The 25374-nt window shown below is 43.7% G+C and overlaps 1 protein-coding gene across 3 annotated transcripts in view; it reads left to right on the forward strand.

Moving 5' to 3' along the window:
* The window catches only part of LOC143987283 (serine palmitoyltransferase 3-like), a 95825-nt gene extending 75823 nt beyond the window's left edge, over positions 1 to 20002 (forward strand). For 2 of the 3 annotated variants that reach the window (XM_077485905.1, XM_077485906.1), the window contains 5 exons: positions 3907 to 4126; positions 5541 to 5667; positions 9368 to 9503; positions 10621 to 10750; positions 18607 to 20002. In XM_077485905.1, coding sequence (XP_077342031.1) covers positions 3907 to 4126; positions 5541 to 5667; positions 9368 to 9503; positions 10621 to 10750; positions 18607 to 18720 — 727 coding nt within the window. In that variant the 3' untranslated portion in view covers positions 18721 to 20002. The remainder of the gene's footprint in view (positions 1 to 3906; positions 4127 to 5540; positions 5668 to 9367; positions 9504 to 10620; positions 10751 to 18606) is intronic. The other variant, XR_013276623.1, reaches the window with a different exon arrangement.
* Positions 20003 to 25374: the final 5372 nt, after the last annotated feature.

The following is a 25374-nucleotide window of genomic DNA, read 5'->3' on the forward strand; positions in this document are numbered from 1 at the left end:
TGATAAAAGGAACGATGAATTCTGCTGTCTACCAAGAGATCCTGAAGGAGAATGTCCGACCATCTGTTCGTGTACTCAAGCTGAAACGAACTTGGGTTCTGCAGCAGGACAATGATCCTAAACACACCAGCAAGTCCACCACCGAATGGCTGAAGAAAAACAAAATGAAGACTTTGGAGTGGCCTAGCCAAAGTCCTGACCTGAATCCTATTGAGATGTTGTGGTATGACCTTAAAAAGGCCGTTCATGCTTGAAAACCCTCTAATGTAACTGAATTAGGACAATTCTACAAAGATGAGTGGGCCAAAATTCCTCCAGGATGCTGTAAAAGCCTCATTGCACGTTATCGCAAACGCTTGGTTGCAGTTGTTGCTGCTAAGGGTGGCCCAACCAGTTATTAGGTTTAGGGGGTAATCACTTTTTCACACAGGGCCATGATGGTTTGGATTTTTTTTCACCTTTAATAATAAACACCTTAATTTACAAATTGCATTTTGTGTTTACTTGTGTTGTCCTTGACTATTGTTTAAATTGGTTTGATGTTCCGAAACACTTAAGTGTGACAAACATGCAAAGGAACAGGAAATGAGGAAGGGGGCAAACACTTTTTCACACCACTGTATGGACCTGACTGTATAACCTGTTTTGAACAAGAAGGGGATTACTAACAGAAAGTTCACAAGCTGAAAGAACATTTTGAAATCAAAGAGCTAGGAAACATTAGCTACTATCTGGGTATTCAAATAGAGAGAAGAAGTAGGAAGTTATCTTCTCAACCAGATCTGAGAAAATCTCTGAAATATTGGAAAAATTCCATATGCAAGATGCAGAAGAAGTCAACCAGGCTACCAAAGGAGCAGAAAACTTGCTACCCAACAATGACACCTATCACAGAGAAATCGGTAATCTGCTATATGTTACCACTGTGACAAGACCTGACATAGCCGCAGAGGTGGGCATACTATGCAGGAAAGTCTCAGCTCCCTGTCAGCATGGCTGGAACGCAATAAAAAGAGTGATGCAGTACCTCAAAGGAACAATTCAGATGAAGTTACTGTTAACAGCAACATCCACTCCAAAACTGATCGAATATGTGGATGCTGATTGGGCCGGGGACTGCACAGACTGCAAATCCACAAGTGGATTCATCTTCCAGTATGGGGAAGGAACCATAAGTTGGTCTAGTCGAAAGCAGACAACTCTATCTTCAACTGAAGCAACATACATTGCAGCAGCACACGCTTGTCAAGAAGTGATATGGATTTGTCAACTTTTTGTGGAGATTGGCATAGACATGTCAAAACCAATTCTCATTTTTAAAGACAACCAGGGTTGTATAAAGATTACACAATCAGAAAGGGTCAATCCTAGGATAAAACGCATCAATGTCAATATCACCTACTGAGGGACAATCAAGAGCAAGGTGTTATTGACATTCAATACTGCCCATCAGAGGAGATGACTGTCGAACTCTCACCGAACCTTTGTTGAATAAATGTCATAGTTATTTCCGGAAGAAGCTGAATATAAATTGACAAAGCACATGCTGTGGATAAGGGGTGTTGGAACAAGCAACAGCAAGTAGCTTTCTATATTATGTATATCTATATCTATATATATATCTATATATATATATATAAATATATATTATACCTATCTATACCAGTAGGCGGTACTGCACCAACGCCAACAGCCTCGTGTGTCCCACAGTGAACACAGGCTTCCCTGCTGCCTCCTTTCTCCAGCATGGACGAGATCGCTTTACAGCTGCTAGACGGCTCTACACTGCTCTCTATTACCTTGCTGAGGATGGACACACGCCACAGATGAGGAATCCTGATTTTATCTTTTTTTTAACACTCAATGATCTTCTAAGTGCTTTTAACCCTTTGTGCACTTTATTAATGTAGCGGCGGCTCCTGAAGAGCACGCGCTATGCGTTTTTCAAAGTTATGCATAAACTGCAGTTTGGTTTGGGTACAATTGTCTAAATTTAGCCTGGCCACAGGGGGCAAATGTTCAGCCTGGCCACAGGGGGCACTGTCTCTTCTGGCAGGCATGAAACTATGGTCTGGTTAGTTGCTTAAGTTACTCTCTCTCGGAGCCCGCCCAGTGGGAGTGGCGCTCTCATTGTGCTTTCTTGGAGAGAGTATATTTAAGATGTGGACGTCAGGTGGTTCGGGGTTCCAGGTCCAGAATGATGTACTGACTTCATGGTCCTGGTCCTCCTGACCAGCCCCCAGGAAGGCTATGGCCTGAGGTGCGGATCCACCCAATTTTGATGTCTCGGGGCAGGCTAGCCCGAGGCAAGGAAACGAAAGAAGGATTCTGAGGTGGTTGGGTGCTGTCTCCAGTTTGGGAGAGACCCAGTGACTTCAAGCATTCCAGGGGAGAACTCCTCAGAAGAAGACCACGTACGGGTTGGTTTCTTAGTAAGAGCCTGGAAGGGCTGAAGTACCCGAGAGAATCCGGTCTTGTGGACATTGCCAAGCTGGCTGAAGGATCCAGGTATCCCATGAGTGTTTTCAAGCTTAGTATCCCTATGTGTTCAACAACGTATGTGGCAGAGACATTATCTTGTACGTTCTACAACAACGTCTGTGGCTAAGACTTGCTCCTGAGTAAGCACCTTGTTGGCTGCTAGGCCTTGTGAGAGAAGGACTGCCCAACCTGAGTGATCATCCAGTTGCGAAGGGCTATTCTCTGGATGCAGTCAAAGTAAGCAAGTTCTTCAACATTTTGACTTTGATACTAAGAGTACTTGAATTTCCTTTCTAACCCTCTGATCCCAAGTTAAGAGACTGTTCATTGTCTACGTTTTGCAAATAAAATCCATTCAAGTGGATCTGTTGTCAGTCTCTCAAGTTGCTGGGCCATTTACCACGGGACACCCCTAGACGTGCAACGAGCAAAACAGAAGGTAACAGTAAGCCCAGATCTAACCAACAGCTTCTTCGGGGGTTAGTGCTACATTAAATGCTGCATACTTCACTTAGAGGCGCCTTTCTTTTCCTTTTCCTTCTTATTGTGTTATATGTACTTGTATGCTCCTTGTTTCTTAAACATGTTTCTAATGCTGTAAGACGTGATAAAGATATCTTCCATAAAAGTGAAGTCGTTTGCTGTATCCAAGAAGCTTTTAGCTCATAATTTCAATACTCTGAACAATAGACAGCTCCTCCTCAAATTGCAGTCGTGTCCTGCCATGTACAGGGAAACTGCCCTGCTCCCATTGATCGGGTGATGACTGCACTGCATAGGCATGCTGATCATGTCATGTCACCACAGGGTCCCACCCACCATGCCCCCAGCTGTTCTTGCTTACCCCCACCATCACACCATCATAGGAGCAAGCTCTCAAACCCTCGAACATGTGCAAATGTACTATCTCCTCCTTTGCTGCATCACTTAGCTCATACGTAGATACTCAGAAGAGGGCAGAGAGAACACATACGAGGGGCAGGTGGACTGGAGAATTTGCTTCTGTGATGATGGGGTTGAGCAGTTATGGCTGGGAGTTCCTTAGCAACATCCTAGCAGCAAGGGAGGATGGGGATGCCATCTCCGGAAGTTTTTGGCCATGCTTCAGGAGGTAAATAAATGGCCTACATCTATAACAAGGGCATTATTCAACTTCGGTTAGGTTACACAGTTTATTTTTATCTATAGATGCCCTATATTTGCATAGGCAGTTTTTTTTGGTAAAGGTGAACTAACCCTATAAAACTTTGCCCATATAGGGGAAATCCCTTGCAATTAATTTACCTCTAAAAATACATTATATTTGTCCCTGAAGAAAGGTACCTTAGTTGAATATATAGTGTGTTTATTGGATAATTAACATCTTTGCAAATACCGGCTGAGAACTAGATCATGTTTTGATACATTTTACATTTTCTTCCTTAGTATGGAGGGATCTATTATCCGCCTTCCAGAAATTGTGGCACTGAAGAAGAAATACAAAGCTTACTTATATTTGGATGAAGCACACAGTATCGGGGCAGTGGGGGCAACAGGAAGAGGGGTGGTAGAATACTTTGGGACAGACCCTGCAGATATTGATGTGATGATGGGAACGTTCACGAAAAGCTTTAGTGCCAGTGGAGGATATATTGCGGGGAAAAGGGTGAGTGAATCCATCCACAATCTTTATTATGATTTTTGATTACAGTGAAAATGTTTGTCTATTAATAATGAACAAATTAATTAGCTAAGTAAAATTACAGATATAAGCAAACGCATATACGCAGTAGTCTGTCAGTAGCATTAACACGGACGTTTTTGTTTTTCTGAGCCCCCTGTAACATATTGCTATCTATCCCCCTGTAACATTGTTTTTTCATATGTTGTTTCTGGTAGAAGATCTGTTGATTCTCTACTTCCTAATAGGATGACAATCAGGGCTGGTGCAGGGATTTTTGACACCCTAGGCGAAACCTAATTTTGCCGCCCCCATTGGCTCCACCCCTGACTCCACCCCCTTTGCCCTGCCCATGTGACAGAAGGCACCGCTATACAAGCATTGGCTCTTCTTCCTCTAGCGCCTATAATTACACTACCGGTCGGACGGATCAGCTGCCTGAGACTGAGTTAGTTACATGCTGCAGCTTGAAGAGCATGCAAACGCGGAGGGAAACCAGTGGCCGGGCGCCCCTAGGCAGCAGTGCGCCCTAGGCGTGTTAGGAGTACATGTAGAAGCACAGAGCACTATATGATTTTATGGACACTTAATGATTATTAACAAGTGCACAATATATTGAAAGTACATATTGAGTTATATTTACTATATTCTGTGTCTGGTTTTATTCTATCAGTAAAAATATTAGGGAAGCTTGGATTTTCACCTAGCGTAGCTACATTTGGGTTAAATATCCTGATTAAGGAGGTGTTATCCTATGCTAATAACTACCCTGGGCTCTGAAATACCAATATCTGTGCTGTACGTAAGAGAACCCTAGGAGATAGGGCTTAATTACAGTGAGTAAGAGAAGTAAGAGAAAAACTGATTTTCAGGTATTCACATTTTCTTTAGAACCGACAAATGAGCTTTAAAACAAGCCCTCTCTGACATCTATAGCTGTAGGCACTGTTGCTCAATCAAACCTCAAAGTATCCAGTATAGGAACTGAAGTTGTTAAATTTCTTTACCAACTCAGCTCACCCTGCACCCCACTACCAAAGTACCTGTTCTGTGTTTAGAATAGTAATTAGTAGGCTGGAAGGTTACTGAGTCATTACTAAAGGGGAGCAGGAGAATGGAGATGCCGAGATGATGGCTTGAATGAGCTAAGTGCATGTGCTGTGAACTTTGAGGATGAATGCTCCGTAGTGCCTGTAGCTACAAAGATCAGTGAGAGGTTATTGTAAAACTCTTTTATTTATTGTTAATAATATGCAAAGGTTTGCATATCTATAGGCCTTTGAAGTGTAATTACCTACAATATTGATGAAGTATGAGGAGTAATGAATGAGGCCTGCTCACACTCTTGAAATAAAGCACAACTCTATTAATAAACTACTCCCCATGTTTTCTTTACCAGGAACTTGTGACATATCTAAGAATCCATTCTCATAGTGCAGTGTATGCAACATCTATGTCTCCTTCAGTAGCGGAACAAATCCTCAGGATAATGAAGTGCATTATGGGACGTGATGGGACTCTAATTGGTGAGATTACAGATTGCCTTCTGCCATAATTTTATATGAAAAACCTGTTTTGCATATTTGTAGCTGTATTTACTTACAAAGAACACAATTGCCATGGTTCTGAAAGTGCTATAAGTTTTTCTATAAAACTAAGCCGCATTCCAGCCATTTCCTTTGCCACTACTCATACTTGAAAAAATGAGCCAGGCAGCAATTTATTTAACTGTAGCATGTTCCAATACACTGCACCATGCATTGGTTAAAAGCAAAGGGGGCTGATTTACTAAAGGCAAGTTGACTGTGCACTTTGCAAGTGCAGCTGCACTCATTTTCCCCAGAGCTTAGTAAATGTGGCTAAAGAATATCCCCTCAGATGCAAGGGAAAAAAAACAGTATTTTTCCTTGACATGATTGGCTGAAGGAAATCAGGAGAGCTTCACCGTTCACTAAGCTCTGGGGAAAATTAGTGAAAATGCACTTGCAAACTGCACAGTCTATTTGTATGTAGTAAATGAACCCAAAGGTGTCTCTTCAAAAAATAAAAGCAAAAGGAGCACAGCAATGCACATAACAATGCATCACAGTGACACATACTGTATCATCAGGGCATATCAACACATATCCACTGATCCACACATTGTGGCGTGAACCTATATTTACTGTACACATACAGTGAACTGTCATCCCTTCCGCATGGGAAAATGATGAAATACATCTTCAGAAACAGCTGGACTGTGGATTGAACAATATCCAGTTTTTACATTAGATGCTTTAAAGTCCAACTCCAGTCAAAACTATATTTTATATTATGGATACAAATAGAAGGTGTTTTTTTAGAACAGAATTTTAGGGGAAATATCTCCAGCAAGGACACGAAGAAAAACATATTTGTATCAGAGTAGAAAAAATGTCTGGCAATATTTTATCAATGTCTGTATCTGTGTCCTGATGAAAACTACTACCCCCATTCTTTTCCTGATGTCAGATGGACAGGGAGTGAGAGGATATCTTTGGTGAGGGTCATTGAAACCTAATGAACATTTTGATTCTTCCAAGCTCTAATCAAAGCTAAACATATTTCAACTCTAAAGAACAGTTCAACTTTATTATGATCTCATTAATTGTATGCACTGCCATCCTTAGTATTTAAAGTGAAACTCCATGTAAAACTGCTTAATTTTAAATGGCGTAAGGCAGGGTCTCTCCTTTGTGTATTTGAGATTCTAGGAGGTATGTGTCCTTCTACACTTAGTTCAATCCTGAGAGATTGGGATTTCCAGTAAGCCAAGTTTCCTGGTTCCTGTTCAAGTATGGTTTGTATGCCACTACAAACCCCCAATCCCGTAGTTGATTCTTAAAGTCCAACTCAGGTATTAGCAAGAAGAAACAAAACTGTCCAAATGCTCATTTTACTTACCTAAATCCGCAGTCACATACAATCCTTCTTTTTGTTCTCCTTATTTCCTGGGATCCATTTTGGGTGTACACAGCACTGTCTGCATGATGTGGACATCTGCTAGAGGTGGTGCTTCAATAGCTGGATCCTCTCTCATAAACTTCAGAGGCAGGAGGACTCACAGGGGGGCAGTGAGGAGACCAATCTACAAGAGGATACCAAGCAGGTAAAAATGCCTGGTCCCCATAGTCTGATATTAGCTTCACTCAGGGAGTAAAAACTGTGGCTTTGATCCATTAGATTACAGGATGGCTTAGGAAGAGGTGTCTGGAATCAAGACTGAGGAGTAAAGTAATTGATGCACAATGAACTATTTAAATGTAATTTTTGCCTGGAGTTGGGCTTTGATAACCATGTGTGGACTCTTAGAAGAAATAATTCACATGTTCAGAGAGCTTCCTGCAGCAATGTCAGTCAATTGTAGCTAAGTGATAGGGGATTAAAGCCTGCCTCATAAAATTCAAAGGAGTTATATTGGCCGTAGACACTGAAACATTCTAGCAATTTTAAAACTTTTAACCAGTTTTCCATAGCAAAAACAACTAACAGATCAATACAGACTTCACAACAATTTATATCAACACTGTGAAACAATTAAAATGGTTAAAGGAGAAGTAGGGGCTTTGGAATTAGGCAAACATCCATTATTACCTCCATGTTGGAGTATCTGTTGATGCTGCAGCGGTCCGCTGCTGACCCTAACACTGAGAACCGAGCGATCACATGAGCACTGATAGCTCAGTTCTTGGTCAGAGCCAAGCAGAGAGTGATGACTGCCCGTCACCGCTCTTCACTTTGCTCCTAAAGCACTCACCGTAGTGCTAGGCTTTGGAGGGGGTGGGCACTGCTGGCTCTCAGACATGTGGTATATTTACTCTTGTGACCCAGAAGAGAAGTATGGTAAAAAAAAATACTTCTCTTTTAAGCATAAGTTGCATGGATGAGATTGGTTGTTCCTGCAATTTTAGGCAACCTGAAAGTGGTAAAATTTGCCTCAAAATTGCCACATATAAAGGCAGCATTGAGCTTTAAAACCATGCAATTTTGCTTTCATTTCATGTCTTAAAATACAACTAAAGGCAAAACTTTTTTTTTTATATTTTTGGATAGAGTGGAGAGGGGTTTGTTTTTATTGCTTTCTGTTCCCCAGTTAGGGAGATTCCCCCTCTCTATTTGTCCTGTTTAACATTATTATTAAAAGTGAAAGTAAAAGAAAATCCTGAATTTTGGGGAAATCTTCCAATGAGAACACTAGTTCTGGTGACCTGGGGGTCCCCAAGGAATTCCCTGAATTTGCAGGGATTTTCTCTCACTTCCTGTTCTGGCTATGGGACAGGAAGTGAAGAGAAATCTCTCTAATGGGACACATATGGCAAAAAATAAACTTACAGGGGTTATGACCCTCCATTACTCTATCAAAAATGAAAAAAAAAAGTCCTAAAGTTATACTTTAAGGCACATTTTTTAAATTCTGCTTTTTAGAAGTTGAGGGATCAGTTTCCTTAAAGTGTTTGTTAACCCCCCCCCCCCCCCCCCCAAAAAAATGCTCCTTTAAAGCATGTTATATTACACAGTGGTTGTCCTGTGTCATTTGGCTCCCTGTAACACCTAAAAAACCTGGCTGATCCTGCCATTTTCTCCCCACCCCTCTGTAAACTGATCATGGTGTATCATGGCTGCTGAGCCCTGACACCGTGGTCAGTTGATGTGCCTCCGTCATCAGCAGCCTGCTATCTGCTCTTCTCTCTGCTCCTGTGTCCTCCACCCTCCCCTCTCTGTCTGTGTGTGAGCCGCCCTTCCCCCCTCCTGCTGCTTTCATAACACTAACCTGTATACACCATCAGCACTGCCTCCTATTGCAGTGTCCCCATCTGTGAATGATTTATAAATATAAATGCTGTAAATACCTAATTTAAGAGCCGAGATTGTGATCACATGACCAGCCAGATCTCTCCTCCTCCCCTCCAGACTGACATCAGCAGAGGAATCTCAGCCCTGCCCACTTCATCTCGCAAAGCAGGAAAGGAGAAAGCTGGCCAGTCATGTGATCACAATCTCGGCAGTGAAATTAGGTATTTGCAACATTTCTTTTTATAAATCAAACACAGATGGGGACACTGCAATAGGAAGCAGTGCTGATGGTGTATACATGTTAGAGTGGCTTAACAACCACTTTAATTCTCTAATACAATAAGGATGTTTTCTCAGTGTAATAATGAACAGACTGTATATCTTACATGACAAGTGGGAATGCACATATTGTAGGACAGAAGAGAGTGAATCAGTTGGCACACAATACCACATACTTCAGACGGAAGCTGCGTGAATTAAATCTAATTACCTACGGCAATGAAGATTCTCCTGTTGTCCCTGTACTCATGTACATGCCAAGCAAAGTAGGGTAAGCACTATAATGCTGTTTTCACGTTGTTCAGTGTCACTCAATATACTATACTCCTTTGCAAAATATGAATTGTAGAACTCCTAGTTCTAGGATAATTCTTGTAAACAATACTTTAAAATATTCAGATTTCATAATGAAAATGCAATTTTAGAAACAGCCATCAATTTTTTTCGAAAAATTGTTATGGGGTAATTTAATTTAACAGTGCAAGAAGCAAAGATGTAAGTGCAAAGTGCAATTACCAATCAATCAGTAATTGCTGTTCTTTAAAAAAGTGGATTCTAACTGGTTATAAGTTATAAGAATTGGCAAGTAGTGCTTTGCTTCTTGAACTGTTTTCTTAACCAAGCTTGTGAAAGTATAAAAAATAGCTGGCAGTCAGAGGTTTTTTGGCAGAAGAGACATGCAAACTTTCTTTTGCCAAAAGACTTTCCCCTCCACGCTGCTAGCAATTGTTTACTTCCAATGTACACTGTACAGTGCATGTGCCAAGCAGAGTACATATTGACTCACTCTCGGCATTCCGAAAATAGACCTGGGTGTAACTCCTGTGTGCGCACGAAGCTGAAAAAAGCAATGGAGGAGATGGCAGTGGTGGACAGAGTGGGGACTGCAGCCAATGGAAAACTCTTCTGAATTTCCCTGAGCTCTGCAGTAGAAAAAAAAGAAGTATATCCCATTGTTCAGAGTGGTCACATGACCTTGTTGACCAATGATAACCTCTCATTATATGCACTATGATGGTACACAGCCTACAGGGCTGTATAGTGAAACTTTTAAGCATGCCGACTAGTACTTCGGTTGGGGTAGGGGACGTGAGAAGGTGATCATTTTAGATAAGTGCAGCAAGGGGCCTGTGGATTGGGGAGGGTGCTGTGAGCGAATTCAGGGTTTCATTTTTTATGCAAAGGTGAACTTACCCTTTAAATGTTCACAACTGCTATAGAAGTTGCAGCACAGCTCTGATCACTGACATGCACCAACATGTTTTCACACTCTTTTATTAGACTAAATGGCAGCATCCTGTTTCACATTGTTTGTTCAGGTTTGCCTGAATTAAATACAACGATTCTGGAGATGTTGATAATTATTTTTTCCTTTGTTTCATTCACAGAGCCTTTGCGCGACAAATGCTGAAGAAGAAAATCGGTGTTGTCATAGTCGGTTTCCCAGCAACACCCATAGCTGAAGCCAGAGTCAGATTTTGCATTTCTGCAGCACATACAAAAGAAATGTTAGACAAGGTATAATTTCTACTCATAAAATCTACACAGATTTATACAGCAAATGTATTTCCTTGCAGATTTATTAATTCACTCTGTTCTTCATGAAAAAGAAAAGCGTTACCTACATAGTTTACTTTGCCATTAGATCAGTAGAAACTCAGAAACGGTACACCCAAAAACATTTGTGAGCTTTACTGTGATTATTCTAATTTATAGGGCACAGACATATTACATAGTGCTGTATACTAAGCCAAATCATAAATTTGTGAAATTTAAGTGTTTCTGATGACTCCCCACGCAGTTTTTTTCAGCGTAGGGGGTTCCCCTTAAAATCCATACCAGACCTAAGGGCCTGGTATGCCCCTGGAGGAGCATTCCCTCTAGCGCTCACTGCGATAGGAAAATGTGTTTTTCCTATTGCAGCGAGCGTGAGATGTACAGTACCCTGTTGCCGAGAACAAGCGCGATAGGATTGCGCTGGAAACATTCTCGCGGGCAGGTGCTGTAGCTGCCCTTGCGTCGTATTTGGTCCGTCGGACCAGCATACAGACAAACGGGCTTCCCAATAAGAACTGAGTCTGGCGGACCAAGATTTAAAACATGTTCTATTTCTAGGTCCGTCAGACTTTTGGGAAGAAAAAGCCCACATACGATCGAATTGTCCAACGGATTCCGGTCTTGTATTTGGCTCAATCCATCTTCCCATCAAGTCTGACCAGCTTTCCTGTCCCTGCTGAAGAAAAGTACCCCCACAACATGATGCTGCCACCGCCATGTTTCACGGTGAGGATGGTGTGTTCAGGGTGATATGCAATGTTAATTTTTCACCACACATAGCGTTTTCCTTTTAGGCCAGAAAGGTAAATTTTGGTCTCATCTGACCAGAGCACCTTCTTCCATGTTTGCTGTGTCCCCCACCTGGCTTCTCACAAACTGCAAACTACACTTCTTATGGCTTTCTTTCAACAATGGCTTTCTTCTTGCCACTCTTCCATAAAGGCCAGATTTGTGGAGTACATGACTAATAGTTGTCCTGTGGACAGATTCTCCCACCTGAGCTGTGGATCTCTGCAGCTCCTCCAGAGTTACCATGGGCCTCTTGGCTGCTTCTCTGATGAATGCTCTCCTTGCCTGGCCTGTCAGTTTAGGTGACCAGCCTTATCATGGTAGGTTTGCAGTTGTGTCATATGCTTTACATTTTCGGATGATGGTTCAAAGCTTGAGATATTTTTGTTATAACCTAACACTGCTTTAAACTTCTCCACAACCTTATCCCTGACCTGTTCATTGGACTCCATGATGCTGTTTGTTCACAAATATTCTCCAACAAACCTCTGAGGGCTTCACAGAACAGCTGTATATATACTGAGATTTAATTACACACCGGTCTACACTATTTACTAATCAGGTGACTTCTGAAGGCAATTGGTTCCACCAGATTTTAGTTAGGAGTATCAGAGTAAAGGGGGCTGAATAATAATGCATGTGACACTTTCCACATTTTTATTTGAAAAAAAAAACATTTATGATTTTCTTTCCACTTCACAATTGTGTGCCACTTTGTGTTGGTCTATCACATAAAATCCCAATAAAAAACGAATTTTGCAATTATCTGAAATAAGTACCCCCAAAGATTTTTCCTCTGTAGTGCTGGCTAACACTGTACCACCAATGTTGTATTCTTTCAGGGCATTATTTTCCCTAGGTGCATTACTTTACATTTAGAAACATTGAACTGCAGTCTCCACTGCATTGAACAATTTTCCAGCAAAACCAAATCATGTTTCATGTTACAGACACCTCCAGGGACATCAACCCTATTACACACATTAGTGTCATCAGCAAAAAGACATACCTTGCCCAACAAACCATTAGTTATATCACTTACACATAGGTCAAATAGAACAGGACCTAGTACAGAGCCTTGTGCTACCCCACTAGTGACTGGTCTCTGTTCCGAGTGAACCCCATTTACAGCCACACTTTGGTATCTATCCTTTAGCAAACTGCATATCTACTGAATCACCCAAAGGTTAAGTCCTAGCTTGTACAACTTTTGGATTAGATCAATATGTGGAACTGTATCAAATGCCTTGCTGAAATCAAGATATGCTATGTCCACAGCACCACCCTGGTCCAAAATATTGGTAATCACGGGCGGACTGACAACTCATGGGGCCCCCGGGCAATAGGAGAGTATGGGGCCCTGGGCAATAGAAGATCATGGGGCCCCCGGGCAATAGGAGAGTATGAGGCCACACAGTATACACACACACACACACACACATATAGTATACACACACAGACACATACTGTCGCTGGTTTTATTGAGGCTGGCAACCCTGATGGGGCCCCCTAGTGGCATGGGGCCCTCAGGCAGTGCCCAGGTGCCAAAATGGTCAGTCCGCCCCTGTTGGTAATATAGTCAAAAAATTCAATCTGATTAGTCTGACATGATCTGCCTTCAATAAAATCATGCTGCTTTGGGTTCAGCAAGTTTTATATTTTTAAATGATCAATGATCCTTCTTTCCAGGAGTGAATTCATTAACTTGACTGCAACTGATGTTAAACTTACTGACCTGTAATTACCAGCTTCTACCTTGCTGCAATCATGAGGAACTTCTGTTAGAAGAGATTGATTAAAAAGATCTGTTAATGGTCCAACAACTATATGTCAAAGTTCTCTTGGGATGAATACCATTGGGCCCATTGCTTTATTAAGCTTTAACCAAACCAGTTCCTCTGCTACCTCTGTCTCCAGAAATCCTAAAAATGAACCACCATTACTAGAACCAATAGGATTCTCCAACTTGTTATTGTTAGTGCAATTTATTTCTGAGAAGACCAAACAATAGGAATTGTTTAAATGGTTTGCGGCATGCAGGTCTCCCTCAACATAAGTGTTGCGCTCAGTTTTTAATTTACTGATCGCATTGTGTTTTTTCCTTCTATCACTAATGTACCTAAAAAAAGGTTTTTTATTAGATTTAGAAAATGTCCTCCTTTTTCTGTGCTTTGGCAGCACTGATAATGTTTGGCCTCCTTTTGTCTATTTTCATACTCTTCTCTGTCAGCTACACTCCTGTTTCCTTGAATCTTTTATATGATATTTTTTTACCTTTACTATCCTACTTACTTCTTTAGTGAACCATATTGTTTTCTTCTCCCGTTTATTCTAACTTGCCTGTCATATAATCTAGTTGCCTCCAGGGTGTTAGACTTTAAAGCGGGAGTCCGCCGGGAGTGCGCGTTTTTTTTTTTAAAAGCCAGCAGCTACAAATACTGCAGCTGCTGACTTTTAAAATAGTGACACTTACCTGTCCAGCGCGCCCGCGATGTCGGCACCCGAAGCTGATCTCTCGATCGTCTCTCGGGTGCTGCCGCCGCCATCTTGGGTATGGGAATCAGGAAGTGGAGCCTTTTGGCTTCATTTCCCGGTTCCCTACTGCGCATGCGCGAGTCGCGCTGCGCAATGAGGATGGACCCGTTGCCTCTGGGATCTGTGTGTTTCCCAGCAGGCAGCGGGGGACTTTCGGAAAGGGGCGTAATCTACGCCCCTTTCCGCTGAGAGCGATCCAGGAAGTGGGTGCAGATACCTGTACTGTACAGGTACCTGCACCCCCCTCCCCCCTGAAAGGTGCCAATTGTGGCGCCGGAGGGGGGGAGGATTCCAATGAGTGGAAGGTCCACTTTAGGGTGGACCTCCGCTTTAATAGTGCCCACTGATTACTTACTAGGGATGAGCTTCGTGTTCGAGTCGAACGTACGTTCGACTCGAACATTGGCTGTTCGTGCGTTCGGCGAATTCCGAACGTTTTGGCCGTTCGCGTCAAAATTCGAGTGACGCGCGCGCGGACCACAATGCACTGCGTTGGCGCAGTGCATTGCTGTCCGATGATTGGCCAAGCATGCACTGTGACCCCGCATGCTTGGCCAATCGCAGCGCCGGCAGCGAGGAGAGCCATGATTGGCCACAGGCATCCTGCCTGTGGCCAATCATAGCTCAGACTGTGTAGTGCACGCCCCACACTATATAAGGCCGCCTTTAAGGCGGCCTCCTGTAGTGTGTTACTTTGCATCTGAAGCAGTGGGTGTTCTGTGTACCTTCAACACAGTACACACCAATCGTTTTTGGCTGATTTCCTATCTTGCTGCTGTGTAGTGGTTGTTGTCTGTGCCCTGACTGCAGTATACACCACTATATTCACCTCACCTATATAGCTAGTGATCTAGCTTTAACCACTTAACAACTGCCCATTGCCGATTAACGGCTTCAGGGCGGTTGTTTAACTCAGAGAGGCCGTTAATTAACGGGCTCCCAAAATTCTGCTCTCGCGTGCCCCGAGGTGTGCGCACTCGAGAGCATCCGTGACCGCCGGGTCCATAGGACCCGGCGCATCACGGTAAACGGCCGCTCATAGCGGCCGTTTACCACGTGATTGCTCCGTCAAATGACGGAGTGATCACTTGGAAACAAACCGGCGTCATGTTATGACGCCTGTTCCTCCCTCCCCTTTCTGTACCGATCGGTACAGCGGAGGGGAAAGAGATCGGTGTCAGCAGCGATGTGGGCTGCATCTGCAGTGCCCACATCGCTGCTCACCGAATTTAACCCCTCAATTCCCTGCCAATACTCTGCAATACCAGTGCATACTCTGCAGTACCCTGCCATTACTCTGCAGTACCCCGCCATTACTCTGCAGTACCCCGCCATTACTCTGCAGTGCAGTACCCTGCCATTACTCTGCAGTACCCCGCCATTACTCTGCAGTACCCCGCCATTACTCTGCAGTGCAGTACCCCACCATTACGCTGCAGTGCAGTACCCTGCCATTACTCTGCAGTACCCCGCCATTACTCTGCAGTACCCCGCCATTACTCTGCAGTGCAGTACCCCGCCATTACTCTGCAGTGCAGTACCCCGCCATTACTCTGCAGTGCAGTACCCCGCCATTACTCTGCAGTGCAGTACCCTGCCATTACTCTGCAGTGCAGTACCCTGCCATTACTCTGCAGTACCCTGCCATTACTCTTCAGTACCCCCCATTACTCTGCAGTAACCCCCATTACTCTGCAGTACCCCCCAATACTCTGCAGTACCCTGCCATTACTCTGCAGTACCCCGCCATTACTCTGCAGTACCCCCCATTACTCTGCAGTAACCCCCATTACTCTGCAGTACCCCCCAATACTCTGCAGTACCCGCCATTACTCTGCAGTACCCCCAATACTCTGCAGTACCCTGCTATTACTCTGTAGTACCCCGCCAATACTCTGTAATACCCTGCCATAAATTGCCATACCCAGCCATACTCAGAGATACCCAGCCATACTCGGTGATACCCTGAAGTACCCAGCCATAGACGCCCCCCACCCCTCACCGCCCTCTGGTGCTTCTACCAACTCGCCAGTACGATCAAAGCCAGAATCTTTTTTTTTATTTTTTATTTCAGGCTTCCCAGCCTAGAGGTGAGATGTGGGGTCATATTGACCCCCCAGATTTCACTGTAAAGAGGACCTGTCATCCCATATTCCTATTACAAGGGATGTTTACATTTCTTGTAATAGGAATAAAAGTGATCAAAAATATATTTTTGGGAAAAAAAATGTCAAACTAAAATAAAGTAAAATGAACAATAAAAAAATAAAATAAAAATTAAAGCGCCCATGTCCCCATGTGCTCGCATGTGCCACACATGTGAGGTATCACCGAGAATGTTAGAGCGAGAGCAATAATTCTAGTCCTAGACCTCCTCTGCAACTCAAAACATGTAACCAGTAAAAAAATATTTAAAGCGTCGCCTATGGGGATTTTTTAAGTAGCGACGTTTGGCGCCATTCCACGGGCATGTGCAATTTTGAAGAGTGACATGTTTGATATCTATTTACTCAGCATAACTTCATCTTTCACTTTATGCAAACATTGGGCTAACAAGTGGTTAATAATAGAGCTTGCAGTCAGTAGTGTTAGGAGATAGTGCGTGCTGTCTGCGTGCTCTGTACCCAGTACATACCGCTATAATATAGGGCAGGCCCCTACTTTCAAACATCCAACTTACAAACATCTCCTACTTGCAAACGCAAGGAGACAGCAGCAAGTGAGATGAAAAAAGATGGACGACAAAACAAAATTATACAGGGGTGATAACCCTTCCCTATGTTTTCCAAAAAGCTTAAAGATATTTTTTTTGACTGGAGCTACACTTTAAAAATGTACCGGTTGAAAATGACAAACAAATTCAACTTAACACAACAAACCTACACAGTCCCTGTCTTGTTTGCACCGCCTGTATACTGCTGTTCTGAGTATATAGGGCCTGGGGGCCACACGCATTTCCTTTTTTTAATATGGGTACGGGGTTCCCCTTAATATGTGTACAAGACCCAAATAGGCTGGTAATGGGCAGGGAGGGCTACCCATGCCATTTTTCTGAATGATTTTCAACCATATTGCAGGAACCAGATATAACATTAAAACCGCAAGCAGTTTTAAATGGTGTTATTTCCGTTTAATGTCATTTTGTGCAGGAACTGTTCTAAACACGGGAAACACGTGGCACTTCACAGGCATACTATAGACACCCCCCAGGCACCATATTTAAAGGAATATTTCACTTTTTTTTTCACTTTAATCGTCATTAAAATCACTGCTCCCGCCAAAACGGTAGTTTTTAAAACTTTTTTTTGCAGTGACCCATGTCCCCTGAGGCAGGAGGCAGGTCCCCAAACCCTTTTTAGGACAGTATCTTGCATATTAGCCGTTAAAATTAGCACTTTCCAATTCGAACGTTCGAGTCCCATAGACTTCAATGGGGTTCTAACGTTCGTACCGAACGCGGGGGTCGTTCGCAAGTTCTGGTGCGAACCGAACCAGGGGGTGTTCGGCTCATCCCTATTACTTACGCCTGTCATTTTACTCCAAACTTTCAATTCATTTTTTAGAAATTTCCCCATTTCAGCAAAAATTGTCCTCTTGAAATCTAAAGGTTTTGTTTTTTGTTTTTGTTAAACATTCTCAGGTGTTATGCTTGTTGCAGGCCTTCCAGAACACGGATCACTTTCAATCAATTCTCACTATCTTGAATGGACTTGGCATGAATCTATTATTATGTAGTTAAGCACGGCATATTATTCTTTTATGTAAAATGTAACGTAAAATTTGATGCAGATTCAGTGCTCTACTTGCTCAGTTAATTGAATGAGATGACCACACAGTACACATGCTCACTCAATGGCGTCTAGCACCCGCACTGGCTAGTACAGTGAAGTTGTCATTGTTCATGCACACGCATTCCAGTCAACTGTACTTAGCTGCCAAGTTACATTGATGTTGTGCAAACCATTCTTAACAATGGCTGAACTTTTTCTGGACAGACCTCATATACCAACTGAATTGACTAGCCTGAGTTGATACACAGAGATGAACAAATCCTCCCCCATAAGCTGTACCTGTTTATCTGCTGCCTTTCCCCTCTACAGCCCTTCAAAGTGCATAGTTTACACAGCATTTCTGAGCTTCAGGAGGCAGAAGACGGAGATCTAATGTCACACACTGTACAGTACAGAGAGGAGAGTTGGAAAGAGCGGACACAGATACATACAGTCTCATAGGGAAACATGCACAGCTGAGGCTGTCAATCACCTACTGTGTGCTGGGGGGTGTTGTTTACTGGGATTGGTTGGTGTTGGGATAAATCATGACGAGTTACTCATGTAGCTAGCAAAGGGAGGAAATAAAAGCTAGAAATCACATTTGGTGCTTTTGATTAAGGTGATCACACACTAAAGAAAGATAGGATTTGTTCATTTAGATGTAATATATCATTTCAGAGGTCTACAACCACTTTAAATAATTTCCTGTGTGCCTTGCAGGTCTTGGATGAGCTTGACAAGATGGGTGACATCCTAAATGTGAAGCATTCAAAGCAGTCAAGAATAGACCGTGCATTGGTTTATGAAGAAACGGATATTGAACTCGATGAATGAGAACATTTGTTTGGCTTTTGATACAATCAATAGTGTTGTAGATTCTATACAGTCACAATTGGTGGGCATACATAATGTTATTATTTATTGATTTTTTAGAAAAGGTTGGGGAAACAACTGCAAAACCACAACATAGTCCCACTGATTTTCTGAATTTCCACACTGAATGATTGGTGTTAGCCACATACTTATGTTTTAGCTTGAAGATGAGACGGCTGGATTTCAGTTGTGTAACCGAGGACCACTGCATGTGTTTTTTTCAGGAATGAGGTTTAGGTTCACCATGGGTCTGCATCGAATCTTCAGGATTCACAAAGTTCTCAAGCTTTGCCACCAGCAATAAGAAGCAACCTATAATGCAGTGCATAGCTGTTGTCCTTGTTCAGCTGACTCACAAGAGCCAGTAATTTGAAGGAATGGATAACACCCAGCCCTCTTTCTATAAAAATGGGAGGGAGTATATATGACGCCAAATGGCAGTGCTCAGCTTCCGATGGCGCTTCTTTGATAATAGCTTGCATATAGCCCTATAAAAGGCTAAAACTGAAAGCAAGTTTCACCCTCACTAACCCACATCCCCTTTAACTTCAAAGGGGCTCACTGGAAAGTTTTCAAACTTCAAGCAAAATTTGCAAAACTGTTCGTAAACCAAACCTGGGGAGATTTGCTCATCCCCAGTTTTTTAATCCTATGCAACTAAGCCATTTAAAGCATACGTAAGATTAACAATGAGGCTTTCTTATTTACTTTCTTTCAGTCTGTTAAATATACCACAGAAAGCATTTTATTACACCTGTTTAATAAGTGGAAAAAATATATGATGAGTCTGCCAGGTCTGCATTGCTGTCCTGTGCACTCTACAGTGTTTTCTCGATCAATGTGATCAGGAATTATATTAGAACTACAGAAGACCTCCCCATGTGCAGCAGGGATATGGGGTTGCTCTATAGTTCTAACTGTCATCCTTTCCAAGGGCATCAATGCTTCTCCTCCATATGTACAGTATGGTTAGTGGGTACTGTTTCTCTAGAACAGGAAATATGTTACCGGCAGGATCACCAGGTATAAATAAAGGAAAAAGCCTGACACAAGGTAATGAATGGAGCCACCACACCAGCCACAGGGACTGATAAGCTTCAATATATTACATGTTTGTTCTTAGGTGCCAGCAGTCAACTCAATTGCAACCAATTGAAAGCAATATGTTGCAAGATGAAAGCCAGCAAGTGATTAAATTGTTCACTACTACGAAATTAAAATAAACTATGTAATTAAGCTCTTATAGTGTGGCGTCATATGCCTTATCAATTCTTGTAACTATACAGTACTACTAGGATCAGAACCCAGATCTAAACCAAGTCCCTCTGTTGCATTAGGCAGCAGGTTTTTTTTTTTACTGTGCCACCTTCTGGACAGCTCTCTGTTGATCTTTTGGACAAGCATACTTTCTGTCTTGTTTCTAGAATTCCTCGCATGAACCTCCTATATAATCCATGCATTTGCACTTTGCAAATGGCTAGTAGGGTTAATGGGGAGGGTGGAGGGGTTATTCAGGATTATCAGATAGGAAGATGGGTTAATAAAGTTAGAGGGAGTGGTAGGAGCTCACAGAAAAGGAAGGCCAGCCCTGGTTTTGAGTACCCTAACAGATTTGCCAAGTTGGGTGAAGGTGTGGGGGTATCAAACTCAGAGGTGGCAAGCCCTAGATATCAACGTTCCCCCTAACAGCCAGGAGAGCAGCCCTCTAGTAGGTGTGGCGAGGGGATTGCAGGTAGGCCTAGACAGTTGGTGGTAATACTTGATTTAATAATCAGAAGGGCTGATGAAATAATTTGTCGCCGGGATCTCCTCAACCAAATGGTTTGCTGTCTCCCTGGTGCCAAGGTTCGGCATCTGGTGGACCGGGTTGATAAATTACTGGGAGGGGCTGGGCGTGACCCAGCTGTGTTGGTCCATGTTGGAACCAATGACAGAATATATGGACAGTGGATGCTCCTCAAGGACCAATTTAAAGAACTAGGCTGTAAGTCATATTCTCTGACATAATACCTGTGCCATGCGCAACACAGGAAAGGCAGGGGTTGATTAGAGAGATGAATGCATGGCTAAAAACCTGGTGTAAGGAGGAGGGATTTGGGTTTTTAGAGCACTGGGCTGACTTTTCATTGGGGTGCAACCTATATGCTAAAGATGATTTGCACCTAAATGGAAGGGGGTCTACTGTGCTGGGGGAGAGGTTTATGGGAAGGTTGGAGAAGTATTTAAACTAGGATTGTGGGGGAGGGTGAATTAGATTATAATGGGTCAGACAGGGGTCAACCCTTATTGGAGGGTGGAATGGGGAAAAATGGGGGGGGGGGGGCAATGGCAGATTATATGAAGGTTCCTATGTTACAATCAACCATTGGAAATGGTACTATTTGTACTAAAATAAAAAATATGCGACATACGTTTTCAAAATGTGACAATGAATTAAAGTGTTTGTACACCAATGCCAGAAGTCTGCCAAGCAAAATGGGTGAGTTGGAAGCTCTGATGCACGAGGAGAACTATGATCTAATTGGTATTGCTGAATCTTGGCTTCATTCTTCTCATGACTGGGCTATTAATATTCCTGGCTATGCTCTCTTTCAGAAAGACAGGATAAAACGGAGGGGTGGTGGTGTCTGTCTCTATGTGAGAAGTGACCTCAAAGCGAGTGTGACAGAGGACCTAGTTGATGGAGTGTGATGAGTCTGAAGCATTATGGGTGGAATTGTACATGGGTGTGCGTATTACAAAGGTTGTCATTGGAGTTTGTTATAGACCTCCCAGTGTTAGTGAGGAGGTGGAGACTCAACTCCTTGTACAGATGGAAAGGGCTGCAAGGGCTGAGACAGTGATAATAATGGGGGGATTTTAACTACCTGGAAATTGACAGGAGTAATGGCACTGCTGGGACAGTTAAAGGGGATAACTTTATAAACCTATTACAAGACAATTTTGTGGTTCGGTTTATTGAGGCCCCCGACTGAGAATGATGCTCTGCTGGACCTGGTAATCTCAAACCATGCAGAGATTATTACCAATATTCAAATAAAAGAATAGGGATGGCCGAACGGTTAGTTTTGCAGCAAATTTCGGCTGTTCGCCGCCCGCCCGATCGGCGGACTATTGCCGCCGTTCGCCCGGCGGACTTCCGTGTTTACTGTGTAAAAGAACTTTGACCTATGATGACACATCCATCATGGGGTACAGGACAGCCAATTGAGACATTACAGCACATGGACACTTGGACATTCCCCCTAACTTATAAATAGACCCGATCCGGCGGGCATTTTACATTCTTTCGTATGTCACTATAGGGAGAGGTTGCTGTGTGGAGCAGGGAGAGACTGCAGTGACCCAAATCGCTAGCTATTTGGTCCACAAAAGTTCTTTTCAGGACTGGTATAGGTGTTAGGTGTAGTTCAGGATATAGGTTTGAGGCACTGCTGTGCTACTGATTTTTGCAGCAGCCTGTTTTTTGTCAGTGTAGAGAGAGGGACAGGATGCTGTGTGCTGCAGGGACAGTCAGTTTAATCATTAGCTGTTACTATTAGGTCCACAAAAGTGCTATTCAAGTTATTGTTGCAGCAGCCTCTGTTTTGTCAGTTTAAATAGGGACAGGCAGGAAGCTGTGTGTGAGGCAGTGAGGGACAGTCAGTTTAATCAGTAGCTGTTACTATTAGGTCCACACAGGTTCTTTTCAGGACTGGTATGGTAATAGGCTTGTACACGTATAATATTCTTTCTTCCAAATATAGAAAGAATATTATACTTGACTGCTGCCCTTCTGCTGCAGCAGTCCTTTATCAGTATAGGGACTGAGGTACAGTCTGCTAATCATTCACAACCTACTTGTTCCACAAAGGTCCTTATAAGGACTGGTAAGGTATAGGGTACTACAGTACATAGGGTTGAGTGAGGTACAGTCTGCTATTCCTTAAGGACTGTTATAGGTCCACAATACATAGGGTTGAGGTGCACTACTGCTGACTGCTGCCCTTCTGCTGCAGTAGTCCTTTATCAGTATACGGACTGAGGTACAGTCTGCTATTTCTTAAGGACTGGTATAGGTCCACAATACATAGGGTTGAGGTGCACTACTGCTGACTGCTGCCCTACTGCTGCAGTACTCCTTTATCAGTATAGGGACTGAGGTACAGTCTGCTAATCATTCACAACCTACTTGTTCCACAAAGGTCCTTATAAGGACTGGTAAGGTATAGGGTTGGGGGAGGTACAGTCTGCTATTCCTTAAGGACTGGTATAGGTCCACAATACATAGGGTTGAGGTGCACTACTGCTGACTGCTGCCCTCCTGCTGCAGTAGTCCTTTATCAGTATAGGGACTGAGGTACAGTCTGCTAATTATTCACAACCTACTTGTTCCACAAAGGTCCTTAAAAGGACTGGTAAGGTATAGGGTACTACAGTACATAGGGTTGAGTGAGGTACAGTCTGCTATTCCTTAAGGACTGGTATAGGTCCACAATACATAGGGTTGAGGTGCACTATTGCTGACTGCTGCCCTTCTGCTGCAGTAGTCCTTTATCAGTATAGGGACTAAGGTACAGTCTGCTAATTATTCACAACCTACTTGTTCCACAAAGGTCCTTATAAGGACTGGTAAGGTATAGGGTACTACAGTACATAGGGTTGGGTGAGGTACAGTCTGCTATTCTTTAAGGACTGGTATAGGTCCACAATATATAGGGTTGAGGTGCACTACTGCTGACTGCTGCACTTCTGCTGCAGTACTCCTTTATCAGTATAGGGACTGAGGTACAGTCTGCTAATCATTCACAACCTACTTGTTCCACAAAGGTCCTTATAAGGACTGGTAAGGTATAGGGTTGGGGGAGGTACAGTCTGCTATTCCTTAAGGACTGGTATAGGTCCACAATACATAGGGTTGAGGTGCACTACTGCTGACTGCTGCCCTTCTGCTGCAGTAGTCCTTTATCAGTATAGGGACTGAGAGTTTTGTCACAGGATAATTTAAAAAATGACAGGCAGAGGAAGAGACAGGCCCTTCCGCAGGGGTGGTAGGGGTAGGGCAGGAGCCACATTCTTGAGCCAAAGTGGGAAGTTGCAGAAGGTGCGTTCAATTACTTTAAAGGATGCACCAGACTTGGTTGAGTGGCTCACTCAGCCTTACTCTTCTGCACCCTCCTCATCCTCTCGATCTGCACCCTCTTCTTCACTCTCTGCTATGTGCACCCCCAAAGACACTACCTCCAACAACACCACCACATACCTTCCGCTTGAGTCACAGGAATTATTTTCCGATCCATATCAAGACATGTCTGATGCGCAGCCACTCTTGGTATTGGATCAGGAAGAGGAGGTAGCAACAACCGCCACTCAGCAGTCTGACGACAGTACCCAGATCAGCCCAAGGAGGAGGTTGGTCCCCGCTGTTGCTGCCTACTCCAAGATCTCTACTTATAGCGGTGGGGAAGGTGACGTCGATGATGACGTGTCTAGTGATGTCACGTGGGTGCCCTCAAGAGAGGAAGAGGAGGGGAGTTCATAGGGAGATATGGACCAGCAGATAGGGAGGAGAAGCAGGAATAACTTACATTGCACAGGAGGGACAAAGCAGACTGCAAATGTATCAGGAGCGAGTCATCGACCATGTATGGTCACATCTGGCGCTCCCAGGACGCCGGCACATGGCTCCGCAGTGTGGGCTTTTTTTAACGTGTCCGCTGCTGACAATAGCGTTGCCATCTGCAATCTTTGCAGTCAGCGCATTAGTCGCGGTAAGCCCAACACTCACCTAGGGACGACCGCCTTAAGAAGGCACATGAGCAGCCATCACCGAGCCCAGTGGGAGCAACGGAACACACAAAGCCACACTCCAGGCTCTCACCATCCAGCCTCGTCTTCTACTTCTCCTTCTCCTCTCTCCTCACAATTGTCCTCCACTCCACCTTCCATCACACCAAGCTCACGTTTTTCTGCAAAAAGGCAGGCTTCCGTGGGCCTAATGTTCGAGCGTAAAAAAATGATGACGCCGGATAACCCTCTTGCCCAACGGTTGACAGCTGGCTTGTCAGAACTCATAGCCAGCCAACTACTGCCATATAAACTGGTGGACTCGGAGGCCTTTCGCAAATTTGTGGCCATTGGAACACCACAATGGAAGGTCCCAGGAAGGAAGTATTTCTCACAGAAGGGCATCCCAGAGCTATATGGCCATGTTCAGCGGCAAGTGAATGTATCTCTGGTACACAGTGTCGGTGCCAAGATACATCTGACCACAGACACGTGGTCTAGCAAACACGGGCAGGGAAGGTATATCACTTTTACTGCCCACTGTGGCACCCATGTAGATTTGGTTTTACCGCCACGGATTGGATGCAGGCCTGGCTCTTCTTCTCATCCTACTCCATCCTCCTCCCTCTCCTCCTCGGCTGACTCCTCCTTTTCCGCTGCTAGCGTCTCTTCTGCTGCGCCGCCCAAGCTCCCCAGAACCTATTCGACATGCCAGGTGAGACGTTGCCATGCCGTGCTGCGTCTGTTGTGCCTGGAAGCCAAGAGCCACACTGGCCCGGCACTCCTTTCAGCTTTGCGTTCACAGGCAGATCAGTGGCTAACACAGCTCAATTTGACAGTTGGTAAAGT

This window comes from Lithobates pipiens, unplaced genomic scaffold (genome assembly GCF_037356315.1).
Source record: "Lithobates pipiens isolate NorthernLeopardFrog02 unplaced genomic scaffold, aLitPip1_a1.2 Scaffold_18, whole genome shotgun sequence".
Classification (NCBI taxonomy): domain Eukaryota; kingdom Metazoa; phylum Chordata; class Amphibia; order Anura; family Ranidae; genus Lithobates; species Lithobates pipiens.